The sequence below is a fragment of the Bos indicus genome, chromosome 6, assembly GCF_029378745.1.
Source record: "Bos indicus isolate NIAB-ARS_2022 breed Sahiwal x Tharparkar chromosome 6, NIAB-ARS_B.indTharparkar_mat_pri_1.0, whole genome shotgun sequence".
Taxonomy (NCBI): Eukaryota; Metazoa; Chordata; class Mammalia; order Artiodactyla; family Bovidae; genus Bos; species Bos indicus.
This window is the reverse complement of record NC_091765.1, coordinates 6,915,911-6,943,295: the sequence shown is the minus strand read 5'-3', so window position 1 is coordinate 6,943,295 and position 27,385 is coordinate 6,915,911. Positions and strand designations below refer to the sequence as shown.

The window sequence follows — 27,385 nt, the reverse complement described above, 5'->3', positions numbered from 1 at the left end:
GTGGTGGGAAGTTGTCCTATACCTTTAATGCCCAGGTCCTCTTTGTTGATTTCATAGGGTTTGTTGATTGAGGTTCCGCTTTATTTCCTGAGCTTCATTCAGTAAGTATTTAATGACTGCCTACCATGTACTTTGTATTGTTCTAGTTGCTTGGAATTCAGTTTATATTCTAAGAGGATTGGGAGGAGAAACAATGATAAACAGTGATAAAAAACAATAAGTCAATTGTATGCTATCTTAGTTGGTGAAGAATGCCAAGGAGAAAAGAAAAAGTAGAGCGGGGCAAGGGGAATTGGGAATATGGAGTGGGTTGCAATTTTAAGTATAAGCCTCATATAGAAGGTGATTTTTGAGCAAAGCAGTCATGAAGTGAGCCAGGAAGAAGTCATGTGGGTATCAAGAGGAAGTGTACTCCAGGCAGTGGAATAGAGTGTCAAGGCTTTAGAGCAGGAGTTTGCGTGGTTTGTTCAGGAATAACGAGGAGGCCCATAAAGTTGAAAACGGAGAATGTAAAGGGAAAGTAGTTAGGGATGAAGTTAGAGGTGAGAAGATGGGTGTTACATAAGAAGAAATGTATATTTGGTCTCTGCCTGTTTCCTGGCACACAGCTCCGAAAATTCTTGGAATCTGCAAGGTGATAAATGTGTGTTGAGATGGCTATGGTTGAGATAAATGTGTGTTGGTGACTGGGTGCTAGCCGCAGGGTGAGAATGGATTGTCACGAAACCAACCATGTGATTAGAGGATTGAAATTTTCAGCCCTCCACCCCCTCTCCTCACCATACACATATACACACAGCTCCAGAGAGGGGAGACGTGGAGGTTGAGCTACTCACCAGTGGCCAAATATTTAATCAAGCATGCCTACACAATGAAACCTCCATTAAAAAATCCTAACTGAAGCGGTTTGAAGAGCTTTTGGGTTGGTGAACTTGTAGAGGTGTTGGGAGGATGGTGTTCTTGAGAGGGTGTGGAAGCTCCTTGCCCCTTCCCACATTTTTTGCCCTGTTTCAGCTCTTCCATCAGACTGTTCATGAGTTGTATCTTTTTATAATGAAGTTGAAATCCACTCAAGTAAGCTGTTTTCCAGAGCCATGGCAGCAAGTTAATTGAATCCTTGGCAGAGGTTGGAGGGAACCCCTAACTTATTGGTGGTTCATCAGAAATACAGGTGACTACTTGGGACTTGTGGTTGGTGTCTGAAATGGGGAGTCTCTAGTGGGACTGAGCCATTGGCTTGTGGGATCTGATACTAACTCCAATAGTGTCAAATCGAGTTAAATTGTAGTGTCTTGAGAATTAGAGAATTGCTTATTGTGTAAAAACCCACACATCTGGGCTCAGAAGTGGTGTGAGTTTAGAAAAAAGCGTTTTTACTTTAGCAGGTAGTATAAGCTTTGCAGGCCATTGTAAAGATTTTTGGTTTTTAATCTGAATGTAGTAAGGACCCATTAAAAAGTTTTGAGCAGAGGGATGGCTTTATCATTTGATTTTAGAAGTTTCATGTCTAATCTTGAGAATAGACTGTAACAGCTAATGGTAGAAGCAAGGAGACAATTACGACGTTGTCTGGCAATCCAGGAAAGATCTGATGATGGCGAAGTCCAGAATAGTAGAAGTGGAGGTGGTAAGAATTGGGCACATTCTGTCTAAGATATTCAAAAAAGAGGCGTCAAAGATGATACCAAGATTATTTCTTCTGAGTGACTAGAATGATGAAGTTACCATCAGCTAAAATGGGGAAGAAGATAGAGGTAAAGCAGGAGTTCAGTTTGGGGCTTTGTCAAGGCAAAGGAATGTTAGGTGATACCTGCCTTGGCATGGCATACTTTTCTTCTGAAGATCATGTCTTAAAGCAGATTGCCATAAGCCATTGTCTCTCATGTTCATACTCTGTATTCTGGATACATATGCGCTCTTGTTTTTCTCTAATTAGTTACCATTGGAATCTAGTGATTGGTAACAGCCAGAATAAATAAAGCACAGTTCTTTATTGGGCATAAAGAAGTTGAGCAAAAAGATACAAAACATTGAAAGTTACTTAAAATTTGCTTTTTGGGGTGGTGGTAGTATGGTTTGTCCTTATTACTTTAATTTTATTTTGTGTTTAATAAATTTTCTAGTATCATCTTGTGGTTTTCTGTATCAAAAGTCATCTATTCTTCTATTATCTTTCTTACTATAATACTTCAACTTTATAAAAAGGAGGCCTATAATGAATGAGGTTTTTTTTTTTTTTTTTGCTTTAACTTGCTATCTACCTACATATGGGAAGATCCCTTGGAGGAGGGGATGGCAACCCACTCTAGTCAGTATTCTTGGCTGGAAAATCCGCATGAACAGAGGAGTCTGGTGGGCTGCAGTCCATAGGGTTGCAGAGTTGAACATGACTGAAGTGACTTAGCATACGCACTTACCTATGTATAGGTATATATAAGTATATATATATATAAATATAGGTATACTTATAGATAGCTTGCTATCTAATTATCTAAAATAAAGTTTTAAATAGTTTTACTAGTAAGGTGGATGGTTGTAATATATCACTGAAAACTCTTCAGTATGTCCCTTAGCTATATTGCTTATAGTGAAAAGATGTTAAAATGAAATTTCACTTTAGAGTTTGATGGCTAAGCCAGGGTACTATTAAGAATGTATTTCAGTAGCTTTATTAACAGTGATTCTCTCCTTCTATGGGATTGTATGTATTTCTAAATTTTCTGTTTTAAATATTTATGTGTATTTTAGATGTCTATATAAAAAACAAATACTATTTTATAATCAAGAAAGAAACAATATACTTAAAAGAACAAAGGAGTCTCTAAGGCTTTATCAGCTATTGTGTTAGTTTCCTAGGGCTGCTGTCACAAAGGACCACAAACCAGACAGCTTAAAGCAATAGAATTGTTCTCTCATGGCTCTGGAGGCTAGAAGTCCAAAATCAAGGTTTTAGCAGGATTGGTTCCTTTCTAGGGCTCTGTACAGAATCCTCCCTTGCCACTTTCTAGCTTCTGGTGGTAGCTGTCAATTCTTGGTGTTCTTTTACTTGTAGCTGTATCATTCTGTATCAAACATGATATTCTGTTTGTCTCTGTCTCTTCTTCTAATGACTTCTGCTAGTCTTTTTGATTAGGCTCCATCCTAATGATCTCATCATAATCTAATCTCATCTATAAAAACCCTATTTCCAAATGAGATCATGTTCACAGGTACTAGAGGCTAGTACTTCAAAATACTTTGGGGGCGGAGCACAGTTCAACCATAACAGCTATGAAGTGAAGTAAAGTCGCTCAGTTGTGTCTGACTCTTTGAGACCCCATGGACTGTAGCCTACCGGGTACTCCGTTCATGGGATTCTCTAGGCAAGAGTTGTGGAGTGAGTTGCCATTTCCTTCTCCAGAGGATCTTCCCAACCCAGGGATCGAACCCAGGTCTCCTGCATTGTAGGCAGATGCTTTATTGTCTGAGCCACAAGGGAAGTCCTATAACAGCTATAATGAGTCCAAGTTCAGCTATTACTACCATTTACCGAGACTGATCTAGTAGCCTAATCAAATCATTGGTGGTTAGAATTTACAATTGCATTTAAAAGAATACAACTTAGAAAAAGATCTAACTCTGGAGGTAAAAGACCTGTTGTTGTTTAGTCACTAAGATGTGTCTGACGCTCTGTGACCCCATGGACTGTAGTCTGGTACTTCAGTTCAGTTCAACTGCTCAGTCGTGTCTGACTCTTTGTGACCTCATGGACTGTAGCATGCCAGGCCTCCCTGTCCATCAACAACTCCCGGAGTTTACCCAAACCCATCTCCATTGAGTCGGTGATGCCATCCAACTGTCTCGTCCTATGTCGTCCCCTTCTCCTCCTGCCCTCAATCTTTCCCAGCATCAGGGTCTTTTCCAATGAGTCAGCTCTTCTCATGAGGTGGTCAAAGTATTGGAGCTCAGCTTCAACATCAGTCCTTCCAATGAACACCGAGGACTGATCTCCTTTAGGATGGACTGGTTGGATCTCCTTGCAATCCAAGGGACTCACAAGAGTCTTCTCCAACACCACAGTTCAAAAGCATCAATTATTCAGTGCTCTGCTTTTTTTATAGTCCAACTCTCACATCCATACATGACCACTAGAAAAACCATAGCCATGACTAGATGGACCTTTGTTGGTAAATTAATGTCTCTGCCTTTTAATATGCTGTCTAGGTTGGACATAACTTTTCTTCCAAGGAGCAAGCATCTTTTAATTTCATGGCTGCAGTCACCATCTGCAGTGATTTTGAAGCCCCCAAAAATAAAGTCTGCCACTGTTTCCACTGTTTCTCCATCTATTTGCCATGAAGTGATTGGAACAGATGCCATAATCTTAGTTTTCTGAATGTTGAGCTTTAAGCCAACTTTTTCACTCTCCTCTTTCACTTTCATCAAGAGGCTTTTTAGTTCTTCTTTACTTTCTGCCATAATGGTGGTGTCATCTGCATATCTGAGGTTATTGATATTTCTCCCAGCAATCTTGATTCCAGCTTGTACTTCCTCTAGCCCAGCGTTTCATGATGTACTCTGCATAGAAGTTAAATAAGCAGGGTGACAATATATAGCCTTGATGTACTCCTTTCCCTATTTGGAACCAGTCTGTTGTTCCATGTCCAGTTCTAACTGTTGCTTCCTCACCTGCGTACAGGTTTCTCAAGAGGCAGGTCAGGTGGTCTGGTATTCACATCTCTTTCAGAATTTTCCACAGTTTGTGGTGATCCCCACAGTCAAAGGCTTTGGTATAGTCAGTAAAGGAGAAGTAGATGTTTTTCTGGAACTCTCTTGCTTTTTCGGTGATCCAGTGGATGTTGGCAATTTGATCTCTGGTTCCTCTGCCTTTTCTAAAACCAGCTTGAACATCTGGAAGTTCACAGTTCATGTATTGCTGAAGACTGGCTTGGAGATTTTTGAGCATTACTTCGCTAGCGTGTGAGATGAGTGTAATTGTGCGGTAGTTTGAGCATTCTTTGACATTGCCTTTCTTTGGGATTGGAATGAAAACTGACCTTTTCCAGTCCTGTGGCCACTGCTGAGTTTTACAACTTTGCTGGCACATTGAGTGCAGCACTTTCACAGCATCATCTCTTAGGATCTGAAATAGCTCAACTGGAATTCCATCACCTCCACTAGCTTTGTTCGTAGTGATGCTTCCTAAGGCCCACTTGACTTCACATTCCAGGATGTCTGGCTCTAGGTGAGTGATCACACCATCCTGATTATCTGGGTCATGCAGATCTTCTTTGTATAGTTCTTCCGTGTATTCTTGCTATCTCTTCCTAATATCTTTTGCTTCTGTTAGGTCCATACCATTTCTGTCCTTTATCGAGCCCATCTTTGCATGAAATGTTCCTTTGGTATCTCTGATTTTCTTGAAGAGATTTCTAGTCTTTCCCATTCTGTTGTTTTCCTGTATTTCTTTGCATTGATCCCTGAGGAAGGCTTTCTTATCTCTCCTTGCTGTTCTTTGGAACTCTGCATTCAAATGGGTATATCTTTCTTTTTCTCCTTTGCTTTTTGCTTCTCTTCTTTTCACAGCTATTTGTAAGGCCTCCTCAGACAGCCATTTTGCTTTTTTGCATTTCTTTTTCTTGGGGATGGTCTTGATCCCGGTCTCCAGTACAATGTCAGGATCCTCTGTCCATAGTTCATCAGGCACTCTATCAGATCTAATCCCTTAAATCTATTTCTCACTTCCACTGTATAATCATAAGGGATTTGATTTAGGCCATACCTGAATGGTTTAGTGGTTTTCCCCACTCAATTTAAGTCTGAATTTGGCAATAAGGAGTTCATGATCTCAGCCATAGTCAGTTCCCTGTCTTGTTTTTGCAGACTGTATAGAGCTTTTCCATCTTGGCTGCAACAAATATAATCAGTCTGATTTCAGTGTTGACCATCTGGTGATGTCCATGTGTAGATTCCTCTTTTGTTTGTTGTTTTGTTTTCTTTTCTTGTTTGCTATGACCAGTGCATTCTCTTGGCAGAACTCTATTAGCCTTTGCCCTGCTTCATTCTGTACTCCAAGCCCAAATTTCAAATTTGGCTGCTACTCCAGGTATTGCTCAACTCCCTACTTTTGCATTCCAGTCTCCTATAATGAAAAGGACATCAGTTTTGGGTGTTAGTTTTAGAAGGTCTTTTAGGTCTTCATAGAACCGTTCAACTTCAGCTTCTTCAGCATTACTGGTTGGGGCATAGACTTGGATTACTGTGATATTGAATGGTCTGCCTTGAAAATGAACAGAGATCATTCTGTCAAGTACTGCATTTCGGACTCTTTTGTTGACTGTGATGGCTACTGCATTTCTTTTAAGGAATTCTTGCCCACAGTAGTAGATATAATGGTCATCTGATTAAATTCATCCATTCTAGTCCATTTTAGTTCGCTGATTACTAAAATGTCGACGTTCACTCTTGCCATCTCCTGTTTGGTCACTAGACAATTCACTGATTAAAGAAACTGAAGACAACACAAACAGATTGAAAGATATACTATGTTCATGGATTGAAATAATTAATATTATTAAAATGATCCTACTACTCAAGGCAATCTACAGATTCAGTGCAATCTGTATCAAAACACCAGTGGCATTTTTCACAGGACTAAGCCAAATAATTCTACAATTTGTATGGAAAAAAGACCCTGAATAGCTAAAACATTTTTGAGTAAGAAGAGTAAAGCTCGGTATATCATGACCCCTTACTTCAAGCTATATTACACAGCTGCAGTCACCAAAAGAATATAATACGGCAGAAAAACAGATACATAGATCAGTGGAACAGAATAGAGAGCTCATAAATGAACCCACAGTTGATCTATAACAAGGAAGCAAGAATATACAGCGGGAAAGACAAAGTCTTCAGTAAATGGTCCTGGGAGAACTGGATAACTCTGTGCAAAGGAATCACTGGACTAATGTGTCACACCATGCACAAGTATAAATTCAAAGTGGATTAAACATTGAAATATAAGACCTAAGACCATAAATTCTGGAGGAATACATAGGCAACACTATCTTTGACATTAGTCTTAGTAATATTTTGGGGGCTATGGAGAAGGCGATGGCACCCCACTCCAGTACTGGAAAATCCCATGGACAGAGAAGCCTGGTAGGCTGCAGTCCATGGGGTCGCTAAGAGTTGGATACAACTGAGCGACTTCACTTTCACTTTTCATTTTCATGCACTGGAGAAGGAAATGGCAACCCACTCCAGTGTTCTTGCCTGGAGAATCCCAGGGACGGGGTAGCCTGGTGGGCTTCCGTCTATGGGGTCACACAGAGTCGGACACAACTGAAGTGACTTAGCAGCAGCAGCAGCATGCCTCCACAGGTAAAGCAAATAAAAGTAAAAATACACAAATGGGACTACATCAAACCAAAAATCTTTTCCACAGCAAAGAAAACTGTCAACAAAAGGAAAAGGCTACCTGCTGAATGGGAGAAGGTATTTGTTAATAATATATTTGATAAAGGATTAATACCCCAAATATACAAGGAACTCATACAATACAATATCAGAAGAAAAATAAGCTGATTAAAAAATGGGCAGAGGATCTGAATAGATATTTTTTTTCAAAGAAGATAGATTGCCAACAGGCACATGAAAAGATGCTCAGCATCACTAATCATCAAGGAAATGCAAGTCAGAAACACAATGAAATATCACCGAATGGCTGACATTTAAAAAAACGACAGGGACTTCCTTGGTAGTCTAGCGACTAAGATTCCGCACTCCCATGCAGGGGCCCTAGTTTTCATCCTTGGCAAGGAACGCGATCCATGTGCTTCTAATAAAGATCCTGCATGTCTCAACGAAAAGCCACAACTAAGACCCAGCACAGCCAAAACGAAGACAACAGGTAACAAGTGTTGACCAGGATGTGGAGAAAAGGGAACCGTTGTGCACCATTGGTGGAGATATAAATTGGCCAGCCACTGTGGAAAGTAATATGGAAACTTCTCAAGAAATTAAAAATAGGACTGCCAAAAAAAAAAAAAAGCTGTCAAATGATCCAGTAATTGCACTCCTGTTTATCAGAAGAAAGCAAAAACACTATTTTGAAAAGATGTATGCACCTTTATGTTTACTGCAGCATTATTTACAACAGCCAAGATATGGAAGCAACCCAGGTGTCCATCTATAGATGAATGGATAAAGAAGAGGTGCTGCATGTATTTATATACATACAGTAGAATATTATTCACCCATAAAAAATGAAATTTGCCAATTGTGACAACTTAGACGGACCTTAGAGAGTATTACGTTAACTGAAATAAATCATGTATAAAAAACCAGATACTGTGTGATTTCATTTATATGTAGAATCTAAAAAACAAAACAATTATACATACCAAAATAGAGACAGAATTATGAATATAGAGAGCAAACAAGTGGTTGCCAGAGGACCGAGGTTGCAGGGAAGAAGGAAGTATGTGAGGGAGCTTAAGAGGAATAAGCTTCCATTTGCAAAGTAAACCAGTCATGGGTATGAAATGTACAGTGTGGGAAATACAGTCGATAACTATGTAATGTTTTTGTAAGGTGACATTTTGTAACATTTTTTTTTTCCTTGAAATGTGTAGAAGTGCCAAATTACTATGTTGTATAACAGGAGCTAACATAATGTTATAGGTCAGTTATACTTTAAAAACAAGCAAACATACAAATAAACTCATAGAAAAAGGGCAGATTGTGGTTTACCCAGAAGTGGGGTCTTGGAGAAGTGGGTAAACTAGATGCAGGTTGTCAAAAGGTACAGGTTATGCCTCCTAGTTATAAGATAAATAAGAACTAGGAATGTAATGTACAACGTGATGATTATAATTAACACTGCTGTTTGTTATATGAAAGTTCTTAGAGTCAGTCCTAAGAATTCTCATCACAAGGAAAATATTTTTTCCTACTTCTTTAATTCTGTATCTATATTTGATGATGGATATTTCACTGAACTTATTGTGATAATCACTTCATCATGTATTAAGTCAAATCTTTATGCTATCCACCTTAAACTTATACAGTGTGTGTGTCAGTTATGTCTCAATAAAACTGGAAGGAGAAAAATCTGAATACCCTTTAGCTATCACTTTCCAACCCTGTCTTCACTTGTTCTCCATGGCCCTCTCGTCTCCAGTGTAAGCAACCACTTATCTACTGTCTGTCTCTAGAGGTGTCTCTTTTGGACATTTTGGATGAATGGAATCTTACAGTGTGACTGTGACTTTCTGTGACTTTCACTTATCAACATGTTTTTGGTGTTTAAGTTGTAGCATGTTTAAGTACTTCATTTTTTTTATGGCTAAATAATGTATTCTGTTATGTTTGTACACACACATTCATATACACACATACACCATATTTTATTTATTCTTTAGTCAAATATATGGGTTGTTTTTCCACCTTTCAGCTGCTGTAAATATTGCTGTGTTAGCTCTTTTTCTGCACAACTTCCCCAATATTTACTGAAAGAGTAAATACAGAATTACATTTGAATTCCTGGAATAAATCTTATTAATTTTCCAGTGACACATTATTCTTTTGACACACTGGTAGATTGTTGGGGTAGAGTGAGGATAGAACATGCAGGGGCCTTGAAGGTGTCTCCACTTGTTGAGTTGCTAGGTGATATCTGATTCTTTGTGACCTCATGAACTGCAGCATGCCAGGCTTCCCTGTCCTTCACTATCTCTTGGAGTTTGCTCAAACTCATGTCTGTTGAGTCAGTGATGCCATCCAAGCATCTCATCCTCTGTCGCCCCCTTCTCCTCTTGTTCTCAATCTTTCCCAGCATCAGGGTGTTTTCGAGTAAGTTGGCTCTTGGCATCACGGGGCCAAAGTATTGGAGCTTCAGCTTCAGCATCAGTCCTTCCAATGAACACCCAGGACTGATTTCCTTTTGGATTGACTGTTTTGATCTCTTTGCAGTCCAGGGGACTCTCAAGAGTCTTCTCCAACACCATAGTGCAAAAGCATCAGTTCTTTGGCACTCAACCCTCTCTGTGGTCCAACTCTCACATCCATGCATGACTACTGGGAAAACCATAGGTTTGACTATATGGACCTTTGTCGGCAAAGTGATGTCCCTGCTTTTTAATAATGCTGTCTAGTTTGTAATAGCTTTCCTTTCAAGGATAAGTGTCTTAATTTCGTGACTGCAGTCACCATCCACAGTGATTTTGGAGACCAAGAAAATAAAGTCTGTCACTGTTTCCATTGGTTCCCCATCTATTTGCTATGAAGTAGTGGGACCTGAAGCCATGATCTTAACATTTTTGAATGTTGAATTTCAAGCCAGCTTTTTTACTCTCCTCTTTCACCCTCATCAAGAGACTCTTTAGTTCCTCTTTACTTTCTGTCATTACAGTGGTATCATCTGCATATCTGAGGTTGTTAATATTTCTCCTGGCAGTCTTGATTCCAGCTTGTGAGTCATCCAGCCCAACATTTTGCATGATGTACTCTACATAAAAGGTAAATAAGCAGGGTGACAATATACAGCCTTGACATAGTCCTTCTCCAATTTTGAACCAGTCCGTTGTTCCATGTCCGATTCTAACCATTGCTTCTTGTGACTGTGGCTCAGATCATGAGCTCCTTTTTGCAAAATTCAGGCTTAAATTGAAGAAAATAGGGAAAACCACTAGACCTTTCAGGTATGACCTAAATGAAATCCATTATGATTATACTGTGAAGGTGACGAAGAGATTCCAGGGATTAGATCTGGTAGGCAGAGTGCCTGAAGAACTATGGATGGGATTCATAACATTGTACAGGAGGTGGTGACCAAAACCATCCCCAAGAAAAAGAAATACAGGATGGCAAAGTGTTTGTTTGAGGTGGCTTTACAAATAGCTAAGAAAAGTCAAAGGAGAAAGATATACCCAGCTGGATGCAGAGTTCCAGGGAATAGCAAGGAGAGATAAGAAAGCCTTCCTAAGTGAACAATGCAAAGAAATAGCAAAAAAGAATAGAATGAGAAAGACTAGAGATCTCTTTAAGAAAAGAGATATCAAGGGAACATTTTATGAAAAGATGGGCACAATAAAGGACAGAAATGGTATGGACCTAACAGAAGCAGAAGATATTAAGAAGAGGTGGCAAGAATACACAGAAGAACTGTACGAAAAAGGTCTTGACCCAGATAGTCATGATGGTGTGATCACTCACACTCACGTAGAGCCAGACATCCTGGAGTGTGAAGTCAAGTGGGCCTTAGGAAACATTACTATGAACAAAGCTGGTGAAATTGATGGAATTCCAGCTGAGCTATTTCAAATCCCAAAAGATGATGCTGTGAAAGTGCTACAATCAATATGCCAACAAATTTGGAAAACTCAGCAGTGGCCACAGGACTGCTGCTGCTGCTGCTGCTAAATCGCTTCAGTCATGTCCCCACTCTCTGCGACCCCAAAGACGGCAGCCCACCAGGCTTCACCATCCCTGGGATTCTCCAGGCAAGAACATTGGAGTGGGTTGCCATTTCCTTCTCCAATGCATGAAAGTGAAAAGTGAAAGTGAGGTCGCTCAGTCGTGTCCGACTCTTAGCGACCCCATGGACTGCAGCCTACCAGGCTCCTCCATCCACAGGATTTTCCAGGCAAGAGTACTGGAGTGGGGTGCCACTGCCCTCTCCAAGAAAAGGTCAATTTTCATTCCAATCCCAAAGAAAGGCAATGCCAAAGAATGTTCAGATTACTGGACAGTTGCACTCATTTCACATGCTAGCAAGATAGTGCTCAAAATCCTTCAAGCTAAGTTTCAACAGTACATGAATCAAGAACTTCCAGATGTACAAGCTGAATTTAGAAAAGGCAGAGGAACCAGAGATCAAATTGCCAAAATTTGTTGGATCACAGAAAAACCAAGGGACTTCCTGAAAAAACATCTACTTCTTCATGTTGCACTTGTTACCACTGGCTGTACTCTGATGCTTACCTGATGTTTTAATCTCAATTACCCTCCAAATGGCACTGGGGTGGTAACAGAACTTTCCTGTTTCATTGCATTGTGTGGGGTGGGAATTCTCGGCCTAGAGCAATGTGAAGAATGGAAAAGTTCACAACTAGCAACATCTTCCCAGTCTGTAACATTTGGCCCTCTGTGTCTCTGGATGCTATTTCTCTCCCAGTCTATGAGCCAGTTATTGTACTTAATATTTTTCCCTGTTTCTACTTAGACTATTTGTTGCTTTTTTATAATCTCCACAGAGTTGCATTGGAGGAAGAAAACCAGGAGGACATATTAATTTGACATTTTGCCCAAGAACAGCAGCTAAATATTTTTTAAATTATCTGTTTGTGTCTGTGTCCATCACAGAACCGAACTCATTATGGTAGGGATTATTTCATAAATATAACCGTTCAGGGTAAGACCTGGTGCCTAGTTATATGATTGTTGAGAGAATATCATTTCAAATATATGGCAAAACAAATACAATATTGTAAAGTTAAAAAATAAAATAAAATTAAAAAAAAATACAAATTTACTACTGATACAGTGCTCCCTTACTATTGTAAAATCATGACTGCGTTTATTAAAAGTTTCTATGAAAGTTTTCAGAATCATTTAGATCACTTTAGAAGAAGTTACAATCCACAGAGTTAAAAAGAAGAAAACAGCTAACATAATGCAGTGTTTTATAAGTCTTGAAACTTTTAACCTGTCTTAAGCAGGGCTTTTATTATTGTTGTTTCCATTTTTTAGATGAAGCTATGAATCAGATGACAAGATTTTATCTAAGACCAAACATCTAAGACATGATCAATAATATGTGGGGCTGGAAACAAGAGTCTCTCGACCTGAATTCTGTGAAGACTACTGCTTTTCTTCTTTATTCCTCAGTGCTTTGCCAGCATATTGGGCGTTTGATCAGTGGTATTGAACTGACTGGTAACATTCTTTCCTCTCATGTTTTTGCGCTATGAAGTAAACTTAGGGCCCTTCACCCAGAGTTTAAATTGAAACACGTCCTTACACAGGACTTTGGAGGCCCACCATGATCTCTCTTTCCCAGGGATCCTCTCTTTTTGTCTACTCTCCTCTTTGTTCATGTTTCTTCTGCCACGCTGGGCTTTTTACAGTCTTCTGGTATGCCAGGCATGCTGTTCAGTCTGCTAGGAAAGTCTTTTCCAAGATAGCATCTTCACCTCCTTCAAATCTTTGTGTAAAGGTAACCTTCTCAGTTATATCTTCTGTGACTTTCCTGTTTAAAAGTTCAAACCATCTCCCATTATATACACTTCTCATCCCCTTTGCTTACATTGTTTTTATGTTAGCGCTCAGTGCACAGTTCTTCTAGTACACTCTACAATTTATTATTCACTGAATTAAGGTCTCTCTTTCCTCATCAAAATGTCAGTTCCAGTGCTTGGCACAGAACCTGTCTCAGTCTAATGTTTGTTGAATGAAAGAATGCAGAAAAAAATTCAGTTGATTAAACTTTGTTAGTAATACTTGATTGTTTTTAATTAAGAAGTTGAACATTTTGAAATCCTTTTAGCCAGGAGCATGTGTTCATGAACAGTGTGGAAATTTAATTCCCTAAGATTTATCAATTTAATGTTTCTCCTGAGTTTTAATGCAGGTCAGTTTACATAAAATCTATTGACATTCTTAGAGAAATATGATTCTGTGTAGAGTAAGAGATGATATAGAGTCTCTGTAGATGAATTTGTTTTAATAAACAGAAGTATATAATAGTATTGACAGTAAAGTTAGTATTATTCAAAGGACTACCTGAAATCTAAGTTAATTCTAGTAGTCTTTTTGAAACCATCGTGCAACCATTGAAATCTTGAAGTAGATAGTGATTAATATCACCTTGATATTTTTTGAAAATGTAAATGATGAACTATGTTTACATTTTCTTAATTTGAAAAGAACTTTATTCTGATCCTTTTATGAGTGTACATATACTATTTTACTAATGTATTAAATATTTGTGTTCATAAAGTAAAAAAGGAATATTCTTGATTAGCCTTTTATTTAAACATTTCTTTTCTTTTCTTGTAGATATGCTTTGAGGTCACATTGGTATGAAATATGGAGTCACCTTTAATAACTTCACCTGGAAAAGAGTCTTCTTTCTTGTTAAAAAAACATAAGGAAAACAAATGACCAAAGGAATTATACCAAATGCTAACTCTACATCTTTTTGTATCATCTGTTTTTGAAACCATCAAGACAAATGACTTGTGCTTTAAAGAATATGATTTCCCCATCGAGGTTATTTTTAACAGTTTTTAAAAACTCTTTTAATCTTTTTCATCTTAAATTGTCCTCTTACAAAATTTAGCACAAAGATTTTTAAATCTTTAAGGCCTTGTTTAAAATAGCTTTCTTGTTGAGTTTTCAGAACCTTAATGCTTTTGTATCCTATTTTTACTTGACAAAGTCCTCAAAACTACAGCATCAGGAAAGATATGGACTTGGAAACTTACATTTTTGTAATAGACTGGAGCAGATGTAAGTGGACCATTCAAGACCCCATCCATTTTATCATCAGAAGTATCACATAGGTACACACATCTTAGCTTTAATGCAAGCAAAGTTGCTTGAAAATGGCATGGGTAAAATTCTTACGGAAACCTGGTGGCAATCTCGGAAAAACTTATCAGCCTGGGAGTATGCTATCCCTGGCCCCTACCAAAGGCTTGTTGAATGAACCAGGACAAAACAGCTGCTTTCTCAACAGTGCTGTACAGGTGAGACGTTCGTTTCTTGTCAAATATTAAAAAGTGCCTTTCAAGAAATTCTTTAATGCCTCTTTAACTTGTAAATGAGGAAGAAAGTTGTTATTATTGACTGGAATGACTTTTTAATGTCACTTTTAATAGTAGCAAATATTTTGACTGGGCATTTTGGGTTTTATAATAAATGGAAATTTTTTTCAACAGAATGCTACATTATTAGGATATAAAAACATCTGTGGCTTAAATGTTCACTTAGTGAAGTAAGAATGCTTCTAAAATACATAAATTTTTTTTTTTTAATTAGCTACTGTATTCTGCCCCACCCTTGTTTTGGTTAAGAAATTCAGATGAATCCTCATGGTGGTGGTTTAGTCTGCTAATAGCATTTAAAAACAAAAACAAAAACAAGCTGCTTGGATTAAAATAAGAATGAATGAGTTTTTAATCCTCATTTCTCAAACTCCCTTCACCTCCCACTGTGGCCTTAAATCACCTTTTTAGAATTGTAATTTGGACACCACTGTTTTAGTTAAATTTACAGTTAATTGCTTTTGCTTCAGTCTTTTTAGAAATTCTTTTAATTAGCAAATATGTAGTAATCCAGTTTCTGCCTTAGATAAATATCCTTTCTTATATATGATAGTTTTTATTCAATGTTTTCAGATTTCATAGGTGCCTTTATTCTTCTCTACAGTATGAAAGGTAAAGAAGATTCAGAATATTGAAATGTTTTTCTACTGACCCTAGAATGTACCTTAAAAGATTTTGTTGAAAATAAATAGCTTTTCATGTATTTTTCTTTCTGTTGCTCTATTTCCCCCTCCAGGGGCTTCCCTGGTGGCTCAGTCAGTAAAGAATCCGCCTGTGATGCAGGAGCCTGCCTACAGTGCAGGACACGTGGGTTCAGTCCCTGGGTGGGGAAGATCCCCTGGAGAAGGAAACGGCAACCCACTCCAGTGTTCTTGCCTGGCAGATCCCATCGACAGAGGAGCCTGGTGGGCCACAGTCCACAGGGTCGCAAGAGTTGGTCACAACTTAGCAACTGAACGACCATCGGCACCTGAAACTTGAGAGCAGAAAGTGAAGTCCTGCTTGAATAACTCATTGGATAAATGAGTGCATCGTGAATGTGTCAGGTGTCAGATGTCTGGGTCAGACATCTGACCCAGACTTGTGTTCTCAGTTGCTCAATACTTCTTAAACCTTGGAATAAATTGTGAAATATGTTTTGTAAGAAATTATTAAAAGTGGACATTATTCAAATATTTTAGACATGACTCAGAAAAATGAGTTTATGTGCCATTTCCCCTTAGTTTTTATTCTTATATTATTTTGAAGTGAGAAATATTACACAAGGTTTATATTTATATTATTAAATACATATACATATATGTATTAATCTTTTCAAAATACATTAATTTTGTTAGATAACCATGTTAAAGTGCAACATGCAAATAATGCAGAAGAAAAATGCTTATATTATAAAATTATATTGCTAAAAACTAGTTCAACAACTAGCTTAGACTCTAACTTTTTAAAACAGGTGGTACAATATAGTCAACATTTGCAAATGAACTAGAATAAAGGTTAACTATAGTGAAGATAATTTTTGGTATGGATTTGTGAAATCATTTTTAAATTTTTATGTTAAGTGATATACAGAGAAGTCACATAAAATATTTTTTCTATAGTTTGGATCCAGTATGACTTAAACATTTTGCTAATCCTATAAAACATTCTGGTTACATTTGAAAGACTTAGTTTGTTAGCCTTCTAAGCAGATTATAGAGATACTCTCTTTTGGGGAATATTTTAAGCTTTTATTTGATGAGGAAGTGGTACAATTAAGTAGATCTGGCATATTGGTATGGTTTTAAAATCTCTAAGTTAAAAGCAAAGTTGAAATACTTAAAAGCTAATATTTATTGTGTTCTTACTGTGTGTTTGTACAATATAATCTAATTCTTACAATGACCCTAAAAGGTAGATACTACTGTTATCCTCCTTATGGTGATAAGAATGCTGAGCTTCAGAAAATATTTGGCTCAAGTCAGTCCAAGAGCTGTTAAAAGTAAAGCCAGAATTGGAATCCAAGAGATCTCCCTTCAGAGGTTGTATCATTAACCACCGTGCTGTGTACTTTCCGCTGCTGGGCCGTCATGGCCCATCATCTTGACGAATGAATTTCAGTGTAGTGCATTTTATGGAATGATAGAATATGGTGTGCAAGAAAGTTATTAAACATTTTCAAGTGCTTTGCAAAACACTGTGTTATTTGTGATACATAAATGCATCCTGTTAAATATACTTTTAAAAAAAGCAACTATCAAAGAGAAATTCTGAAATTCTGGCTTTTAGTTATTGAGTGATTAAAAATATTGGAAACTTCTAAAATTACTTGCTTTTAGTTGGAGAGAAAATTTTCTCTTTAGTTGGAAGAAATGTGAGATGGTGAATAGATTTTCTTACATTTATTATTTGAAGAAATAAGGTCTAGAGAAACTTGAAGATCTTAAATGTTGTAATATTTACAGTAACAAATAGATTGAGTTCAGTGCATGCCAGTTGTGTACTAGACACTACTTTGGACACTTCACATATTACAAACATTTCATTCTTATAAGAAGTCTATGAGTTATCCTCATTGTATAGATTTCAGATTTTTCTAGGATGGTTTTAAGTATTGGACTGATTTATTTAAACAACTACAGTCCTTTTAACTCTTTTTGTTTTTTAGTAGTAAATGATGATTAGATAATTGCAGCAAATATATTTATTTTTTAACTACTGCTTCATATTCTGCTGTATCCCCATTACTATGCATATGTTCCCTTTCTCATTCTTTATACAGTGACCACACAGGCCTCTGCCCCTTTTCCTTGTCACTACATACTGACCCTTATTTGGTACACCCTGACTTTTAACTGCAATCATACATCCTTCCTAAATTTCAGTTCATTCCAAGTATTATAATCACTTCCTCTTTCAAGTCTCCTCCAAGTCCTGCATTCAGTATCTGCGTGTTTCCTATTCATATAAATTCCTTAACAGAGGAGTTATTTTTCTCTTGTTCTATGCCTCTGATAGTTTTTACTTGTGAATCAACAGAAACAGTTTCTAAATCTATCTCTTATATATCAACTACGTATACATAGCAGTTTTATACTTATTATTTTTAGTGGTTGTATATATCTGACTATGTACAAGAGATTTAAAGATGTTATTAGCCTCCTGCAGTTTAAAAAATATATTTAAATCTTGTCTTTAATTCACAGTGAGAAAAATATTACTATACTTCATTCTTCACATCTCACTTTTTTAGGTTTTATGGCAATTAGATATATTCCGAAGAAGCTTGCGGGTGCTGACTGGACATGTTTGTCAGGGAGATGCCTGCATATTTTGTGCATTGAAGGTAACCTTTAATAGTTCTGAAAAAGCACTGTTGTTCCTCAAAAATTTTATTTGATAGTTTGCTTTGTTTGACATATTTGGTTAGTTTATTTGCAATTAAAGTCTTTGGAAGGAATGATGCTAAAGCTAAAACTCCTCATGCGAAGAGTTGACTCATTGAAAAAGACTCTGATGCTGGGAGGGATTGTGGGCAGGAGGAGAAGGGGATGACAGAGGATGAGATGGCTGGATGGCATCACTGACTTGATGGACGTGAGTCTGGGTGAACTCTGGGAGTTGGTGATGGACAGGGAGGCCTGGTGTGCTGTGATTCATGGGGTCGCAAAGAGTCGGACACGACTGAGCGACTGAACTGAACTGAAAGTTATTGTCAAGTGACTTAGAGTTTTGAAGATGAGTTTTTAAAATATGACTTATTCAGGTTTATGTTTCCATTTTCCTGTAAGAACAGTTTAATAAACAGTGTACCATTGTTAGAAATATTATATTTTTCGTTATTTTGAAATAATCCTTTATTTTAACAAATTTTTTTTGAGTTACTACTGAATTCTGGGTACTGCTATACTTTCTAAAAATACAGCAGTGAATTGAACTCATAAAAGACACTCTTATGTAGCTTATATTCTTGTGGGGGAGAAGAAAATAAGTAAACAAAATATAAAGTATGTTAGGTAATAATAATTGCAAAGGAGGAAATATAAATCAGGGAAGGGAATGGTGAATGTTGAGTAGTAAGGAAAGCCTCACTGAGAAAGTGGCATTTAAATCACTACTTAGAAAAGGGATAGAGTGGTCTAGAGCATTGCAGACAGGCAGGGACACAGCCAGTGCAAAGACCCTGAGGTGGGTACTCAAGGACACCTGAGCCCTGGCAGAGGCTTCATGAGCAAGGAGAGCAGTGATGGGAGATGAGCTCAGAGGTCAGGTGAGTTCCCGTGGCTTCAGACATGTCTGCAGATTCTTTTGCACTGTTTTATCAAAGGGTGGAGTCTGATTTCTTGAAATGCATTTCCCTTGATGATTCATTTCCATCAAATAGAATGTGGCAGAAAAGGGATTAGATTAGATTAGAAACAATAATAAAGCTTTCACCTGGCTCTTTCTGTTGGGGTACTCGCTCTTGGACATGAGTCACTGTGCTGGTTACAGCTACAACAAAGATCTCGGCCAACAGGCATCACCAACCACCAGCATCAACTTCTAGACCACTGTCAGATGACCAGTGATCCCAGCATTCAGACTATTACAGATGACTGCAAGTGCAGCAGAGTTGAGCTGTCCTCACCCAAACTGCAGATTTGTGACCAAAATAAATGTTAGTTTTAGTAACTAAGATTTGGGGTGGTTTTGTTAATGGAGCAATAAATAACTGGAACAAGAATCTGGATTGTGAAGGGTCCTCCTAGGCCTTTGTGAGGACCTTGAATTTTTTTTCTCTTGAGTGACTTAGGAAGTTGTGGGTATTGTTTTGAGTACAGGTGTATATAACCTGTGCTAACTAAGTATAATATTTGGCCTAGATCTCTCTGGCTTCTTGGATGAGAGTAAATAGAATAGGAATGAAAGTGGAAACGGGGAGTCCAGTATATATTAGCAACTCATGAATGTCATTGAAATCTTTGCCTAAGAATTTAAGCTTCGATTATTGTTTTCAGAAGTAAATATTTCAGCCCTTACATTCTTGAATATTCTTACTACACACAAATATACATAATAGAGGAAAATGAAAGGTCATTTTCATACTTTGATTTACATTCCTAAAAAGACTACATTCCTAATAAGTCACCTTACGTTCCTTACATTCCTTACATTCCTAATAAGTCACCAAAGGAGGCAGTTGTATATTCCCTTTTTTATATGGCAAAATAAGGTTGAGGAAGAATGAATTTAAATCAAATTACAGTTTTGCATTTTATTTCCTCAGCAGTAAATTTTTTTATAATTTATTTATTTTTAATTGAAGTATAATTGCTTTACAATATTGTTGGTTTCTGCCATACATCAACATGAATCAGCCATAGGTCTACATATGGCCCCTCCTTCTTAAACCTCCCTCTGACTTTCCACGCCATCCCACCCCTCTGGGTTGTCAGAGAGGCCTGATTTGAGTTCCGAGTCATACAGCAGATTCCCACTAGCTGTGTATTTTACATATGGTTGTGTATATGTTTCCATGCTGCTCTCTCCATTCGTCACACTTTCCTCTACTCCCCCGCGCCCACTGACAGCAGTGGAGACGAAACATAAAGAACAGTCTTCTACAATAAATTTTGAATGTTTTATCCAACTGTAGCCTTACATATCACCTACCTCTTCCTCCTGCTTGCCTCCCCCACCTCAAAACATGTGTCTGTGTGCATGCCTGCGTGCATGTGTGCGCACACACACACACATACAGTGCTGTCCTCCTTGAAATTTCTCAGAGCTACCTTTAATCTCTGGGTGTTTTCATTATTATTCCTTTTGTCTAGAATGATTTTCTTGAAGATGTCCCCAAGGCTGACACCCTCACTCCCTTTATGCCTCTCGGTCATGTGTTTTTTCCATCAGTGAGGCGTTCCCTGACGACCCTAGGTACCGGTCACCCCCCTCCCTCCCTTCTCCCCCCAGCATCCCTGTCCCTGTTGTACCACCCTGTCTTTCTCTCTTGTTTTATATTTCTTTGTTTTCCCTCTATTGTACTTACTACCTCTTCACATATCAGTACTTACCCGCTCTCTCCTCATTACTACGACTAGAATATGCATCCACAAGGCAGGGTCTTTGTTTTCGGGTGTAGAACAACGCCACATATACCAGGAAATCCAAAACCAGATACTGAATGAACATCAGTCTTGTCCGGGATTAATACCTTAAACATTACTGGAAAAGTTGACTACCAGTAAGAAATGACTTGTGAGATTATGTTTCATTTTTTAGCATCTGGAATTGTAGCTAAAAATTTTTTTTTTAATACCTTAAACATTACCTGGAAAAGTTGACTACCCGAATAAGAAGTGACTTGTGAAAATATGTTTCACTTTTTAGCATCTGTAATTGTAGCTAAAAAGTTTAGTTCTGGTTATCTGATACTGTTTAGCATCTTTCTTATTTTAGTAGTTTCTTATTTGTAAATTAAATTTTCTTATGTTGGTGGAACAGATTCTTATTTTTTAGCCTACTATATGTTGATCTTAAAAGCAATTTTTTTTTGAGATGATATACCCCTTGAACTAGTTAATGCAGAACATAATATGACCCATCCTTATTTGTTGGTTTACCACTTCAAACCTTATTTTTCTCCTCACTTCCCCTCGCCTAATATGATTGTTGTAAAACTAGAACTTATTAAAAGTTTTCCATGCTTGAATGCAATAAATAGAAGACCAGATTAACACCTGTGTCACATATTCTTGAATAATATTCTGACTGCTAGTGAAGTTCCTGCTGTTTTATTTGATTATATGCTTATTTTTGTATAACATAATTTTAATTCCTACAGTATACTTTAACATTTGAAACAGAATATCTCAAAACTCTTTCTAAACAACATAGACTACATTCAGCTAGGGAACAGTTTAAAATGGGCCACATCTGAATCAGAATCTCTGAGAATGGGACTTGAGAACTTGATATGTTTAATTCTTATGCACTAACCCTTGATTAAGAGGCTGGGGCAACCATTTCTACATAATTTTTTGCATGGAGTTTTAGAACAAAAGACTGTATTAACTTCTGAGTGTAGAGTTTCGAATTTTGAATTTATTGTAATGAAATTACTCAACTGTTTTTTAGTTATTGGTGTTAAACTTACTGGTTCATAAATTTGCTGATTTCCCAGACAATATTTGCACAGTTTCAACACAGTCAAGAGAAAGCCCTCCCCTCGGATAACATAAGGCATGCTCTTGCAGAGAGCTTCAGAGACGAGCAGCGGTTTCAGCTGGGCCTGATGGACGACGCCGCAGAGTGCTTTGTGAGTGTGTCTGATGACCCCTAGGTCAGGGTAGTGGTTTGCATCCCTTAAGTGATGTGCCTTCTGAGACAAATGAAGCATACATTTATAGCAGAACTGCCTAGTAGATCCTTGTCTTCCTACCTTTCGAAGTTCTCAAAGCTCCACGTGTGTTTTGTGTACGTTTGCTTTTGCTTACTTGTGCTGCTCTAATTTTTAAGAGCTAGGATACTAAAATACTTTAACATTTATTTATTGGAGCAAAAAGGCTTATTGCATATAAATCATATCACTTAGGTCATTGTTCTGTTTCCGCAGGGATTACACACACAACACGCTCTCCCAGTAGCATTTCTCATTTCATGCAGTGATTCTCTCTGGAAAAGAAGAGGATCTTGACGTGCAGCTGTCAGGGGCAGCAGTTCTCTTACCCGGCTTACTCCAGGTTGAGAATCACTGACTGAGGTTGATGTTTTGAGACTCTTTTACCACTCTACTGATAAATAGAGCGTTCCTTTGCCGAAGCACATACATTGTGTACTTTCTGAAATATGCATTTGATGATTAATTGTTTCAGTAACATAGATATCACCTATATTTAAGATGTGCATGTGCTCAATCGGTCAGTCATGTCTGACTGTGCGATACTGTGGACTGTAGCCCGCCAGGCTTCTTTAACCAGGAGATTCTCCAGGCAATACTGGAGTGGGTTGCCATTTCCTCCAGGGAATCCTTCTGATCCAGGGATTGAATCCACATCTCCTGCATCTCCCTCACTGGCAGATTCTTTACCATGGAGTCACCAGGGGATCCCTGACTGCTAGTGTCCTTTTTACCTCTGTCCTTCAAGTTTGTTTTTAACAGCCATCATATTAATATAATTTTTTTCAGATAAATGCTTACACGTCAAATATTTCTGTAATTCAAATCTGACTCTCTCCTGACATTTAAGGCTTTTTACATTTATACTACAGCTTATCTCTTTGTTTTCTTTCTGAATTTTCCCTTAGTGAGATAGTTTCACTCTGTTCCTTAAACATGTCTTTAAAATTCCTGTTCTAGAGACTTTGCTCAAGTTCTTGAAATATTCAAAACTTTCCTAATCTGTTATTTGTTACAGTTCAGCCTGTCAGGCCTGCTAGATCATCAAAGCACCCCAGTACATTCTCCAAATTTCCAAAGAATTTATTATTCTCTGGAATTCATTTGGCATTTATGTTTTTAAATGAACATCTTGAATGTTTTCTCAGATAAACGGAAAGCCATGTTGACTAAAGTGGGACAAAAACAGCACACACAGTCATGAAATATGCTTTTCATACTTCTCATGTTTATAATTGTCCATTGTTTAAAATATAGATAGATATGTTTTGCACAATACTGAACTTTATAGTTTTACTTTCACTTAAATGAAATATACTAATCCATGGTATGATAATTCACAGGATATCTAGAAATGCAGACTTAATTAAATGAATTGTTATAAATGTCCTGAGGCAAAAGAAGGGACATTAACTAATTAAAAGAATCCATTGGTTAAGCTTTGTGAAAAGAATAATTTGTTAAAGAAATTAATAACTCTTATTGATCTATTTTCCAAATCCAACCTTTTATTAGAAGTTTGTTGAACAGTAGATTCCTTGCGTTAGAGTGTTAGTTCAGGTATTGTAAGCCTTTATCATTGATGTTTTAATTTAAGTTGTATAGACTATCCAATGATCCAAGCAGGGTGTTTTTTTTTAATTAATTGCTTTTTCTCAATGAGAAAACATTGAGAACATAGGAAGTCTGGGTTTCTGATATTAAATTCTAGATGTCAGCCACCATGAATTGATTTTTAAAAAATCTTTATTAAAATTATGTTATGTTATAATGTTTCTTTTATAAATTTTTTTTTTTAAAGCTGACACTACAGAAGGAGAATAATTGAGCAGCATTGGAAGGCTTGGATAAGAGGAAAGCTGAAAAGCTGACAACATATGTGGCACTCAATTTAACATTTTGGAAAATCTTTATTTTTTTATTTATTTTTTTTGCTTTATTTTTTTTTGGAAAATCTTTAGATTTTTAAATTTGTAAAGCTAAAAAGAGTTGTATTTTGAAGTGTCCTGTGCAAGATTTGCAATTCATTTGTCTTTTAATTTTTCAATTAGGAAAATATATTGGAGAGGATTCATTTTCACATAGTGCCAAGCAGAGATGCAGACATGTGTACCTCTAAATCTTGTATCACTCACCAAAAGTTTGCTATGACTCTGTATGAGCAGGTGAGATGGCTTAACTATTTTAGTAGAGGATATATTTATGTTTTATGACTGATAAATTAGACATGTGTTTTTACCTGCAGTGTGTGTGTCGTAGCTGTGGAGCATCATCAGATCCTCTACCCTTTACAGAATTTGTACGGTACATTTCTACAACAGCCCTGTGGTAAGAGCTTATTAAAGCATATTTACCAAAGATGTTAGTAGTAATGCATGTGATCACATTGAGCCTCTACTTTATGAAACCATAGCATATATGAATATCTACTCTGTGAGAGGCACAAATGTGCTAAGGGTACTAAGTGATGTCTATCTCAGTTTTGGTTGTTTCTGATTTACCAAATATAGATGTCACTCAGTAATGACAAATGTACAAAATGTTAGTCAAAATGTTTACGTATTTATATTTATGGCAAGGTTTTGGAACTATGGACGAGAGCTAAGTTGAATGGTAAATGGAACTGTACGTGATTTCTTCATTTTTGCTAAGGTGTTACCTTTGCAATGACCATGTCTCTGCGTGGTGATGGAAGCTAGGGTAAGCAGACAAGAAAGAAAAAAATAAAAATAATCCTCTGTTAGATTTATTGGATTTAAAGCTTCACCATTCACCTGAAATAAACATTTGTAGGCTTCTCTGTCCCCTCGCTCCCTTCCTGGTATTGAAATAACTTAGGGATCCAAAGGTGATACCTAGGCTTTACATAATAAGAATTGTTTGAACACTGCAACAGGTATTTGAGAGTATAAATATTTGATGTATGAAAGCATTGAATAAGACCATAAGTGTTTGCAGATACTTTAATACTTTAGTACAAAAGATAAAACATGAAATGGTCATTATCAATCAGAATACATCAGTATAGCAGTTAGCTGCTGCTGCTAAGTCGCTTCAGTCGTGTCCGACTCTGTGCGACCCCATAGACGGCAGCCCACCAGGCTCCGCCATCCCTGGGATTCTCCAGGCAAGATCACTGGAGTGGGTTGCCATTTCCTTCTCCAAAGTTAGCTGCTAAATGCTACCAATGTTTTTATCATTACACAAAGTGAGTGTTAGGTGCTCATCAATTTCATCATGTTACTAAACTTCCTTGATTTTTTGGATATAGCACATTAGTTCTTAAAGATCATCCAGTGTAGTAAGTTGGTAATTTATATATACACAGAGTTGGGAAACATTGTTTTAAAGGAACAGTCTTTAAAGTTTAGTCAGTTGTAGTCAATTTCATTCATCTGATATGAAAAGTAGAATGGTGTTTGAATAAGGATAGACCGCAAATTAAAAACTGTAAAACTTGAAGTCTACTTTGAAAGTGTAAAATGACAGTGCTCTGAGACAGTATCTTAGGTAAAAAGAATAGGAGCTCCATCTGTTTTTTCCCGGTCCACAACATGAATTGCAAAAGCCTTGATTTTGACTTCTAATTATCTTTTTTATTGGTTATAAGTATTGAATACAATTGTTCAATTGCAAGAGCCCAGACTTTGAATTCTAGTTATCTTTCTTTTTATTGGTAATAAATATTGAATACAGTTGTTCAATGTACTATGTTCCAGACTTTACATAAATTCTTGCTTTTAATCTTAACAAAAACTTTTGTTCAAGAAATAGGCTTAATAAGATTAATCTGGTAAATGGGTGAATTAAGATTGAAACCCAGGTCTAGGTTCATTTCAAATTCAAAATGTGTCTGGTTAAAGCACCACCCTGATGCTGTCAATTTTGTAAAAAAAAACTGTTACGTGCAACTTGAATGAGTCTGTCAGATTTATTGATTTCTAGTCTGCTTGTGAGGTGCTTTAGAGGAACTGGTACATTTAGTTGTTATTGAATATTCCCTATTATTGTAACTATTGAACTGTAAAATAAATCCAGCTCTAAGAAGGTTAAATTACTATAAAGTAAAACCAGAGCACCTAGAACAGAAAGTAGTAGGAGTATTGAGCTTGCATTATATATCTTTTTGGAAATGCTAAGGAGTTGTCTCAGTTCAGTTCAGTCTCTCAGTCTGACTCTTTGCGACCTCATGGACTGCAACATGCCAGGCCTTCCTGTCCATTGCCAGCTCCTGGAGTTTACTCAAACTCATGTCTATTGAGTTGGTGATGCCATGATGCCATCTAGCCATTTCATCCTCTATCATCCCTTTTTCCTCCTGCCTTCAATCTTTCCCAGCATCAGGGTCTTTTCAAATGAGTCAGTTCTTTGCATCAGGTGGCCAAAGTATTGGAGTTTCTTGGAAGGAGCATCAGGACTGGTCTCCTTTAGGATGGACTGGTTGGATCTCCTTGCAGTCCAAGGGACTCTCAAGAGTCCTCTCCAGCACCACGGTGCTCAGCTTTCTTTATAGTCCAACTCTCACATCCATACATGAGCACTAGAAAAACCATAGCCTTGACTAGACGGACCTTTGTTGGCAAAGTAATGTCTCTGCTTTTTAATATGCTGCACAGGTTGGTCATAGCTTTTTTTCCAGGGAGCAAGCATTTTTTAATTTCATGGCTGCAATCACCATCTGCAGTGGTTTTGGAGTCCAAAAAAATAAAGTCTCTCACTGTTTCCACTGTTTCCCCATCTATTTGCCATGAAGTGATGGGACCAGATGCCATGATCTTCGTTTTCTGAATTTTGAGCTTGAAGCCAACTTTTTCACTCTCCTCTTTCACTTTCATCAAGAGGCTTTTTAGTTCCTCTTCACTTTCTGCCATAAGGGTGGTGTCATTTGCATATCTGAGGTTATTGATATTTCTCCCTACAGTCTTGATTCCAGCTTGTGTTTCATCCAGCCCAGCGTTTCTCATGATGTACTCTGCATACAAGTTAAATAAGGGGTTGTCTAATGATACTTAATACTTTGATATGTGAAAATTAGATTCTAGGAGGAAGTTGGATAGAAACTGGCACAGATAACCCTCCCTAAATTCTTTAGGAAATGGTTAGCATTCATATAGGAAGAAAAATCACAAACCTGGCTTAAGTAGCTTGTGATTTCTGCATTAATCATCAAAGGGCCTTTTCTTAGCTGAAAATAATTTTGTGTCTGGAAACTTTA

The 27,385-nt window shown here is 37.4% G+C and overlaps 1 protein-coding gene across 3 annotated transcripts in view; it reads left to right on the top strand.

Annotated features, from left to right (window-relative positions):
• Positions 1–27,385, top strand: part of USP53 (ubiquitin specific peptidase 53) — a 58,984-nt gene that overhangs the window by 3,594 nt on the left and 28,005 nt on the right. The window contains exons 2-8 of one of the 3 annotated variants that reach the window (XM_070790796.1): positions 10,394–10,500; positions 12,733–12,918; positions 14,041–14,732; positions 18,043–18,135; positions 21,955–22,089; positions 24,222–24,335; positions 24,416–24,498. In XM_070790796.1, coding sequence (XP_070646897.1) covers positions 14,589–14,732; positions 18,043–18,135; positions 21,955–22,089; positions 24,222–24,335; positions 24,416–24,498 — 569 coding nt within the window. In that variant the 5' untranslated portion in view covers positions 10,394–10,500; positions 12,733–12,918; positions 14,041–14,588. The remainder of the gene's footprint in view (positions 1–10,393; positions 10,501–12,732; positions 12,919–14,040; positions 14,733–18,042; positions 18,136–21,954; positions 22,090–24,221; positions 24,336–24,415; positions 24,499–27,385) is intronic. The other 2 variants (XM_070790795.1, XM_070790794.1) reach the window with 2 other exon arrangements.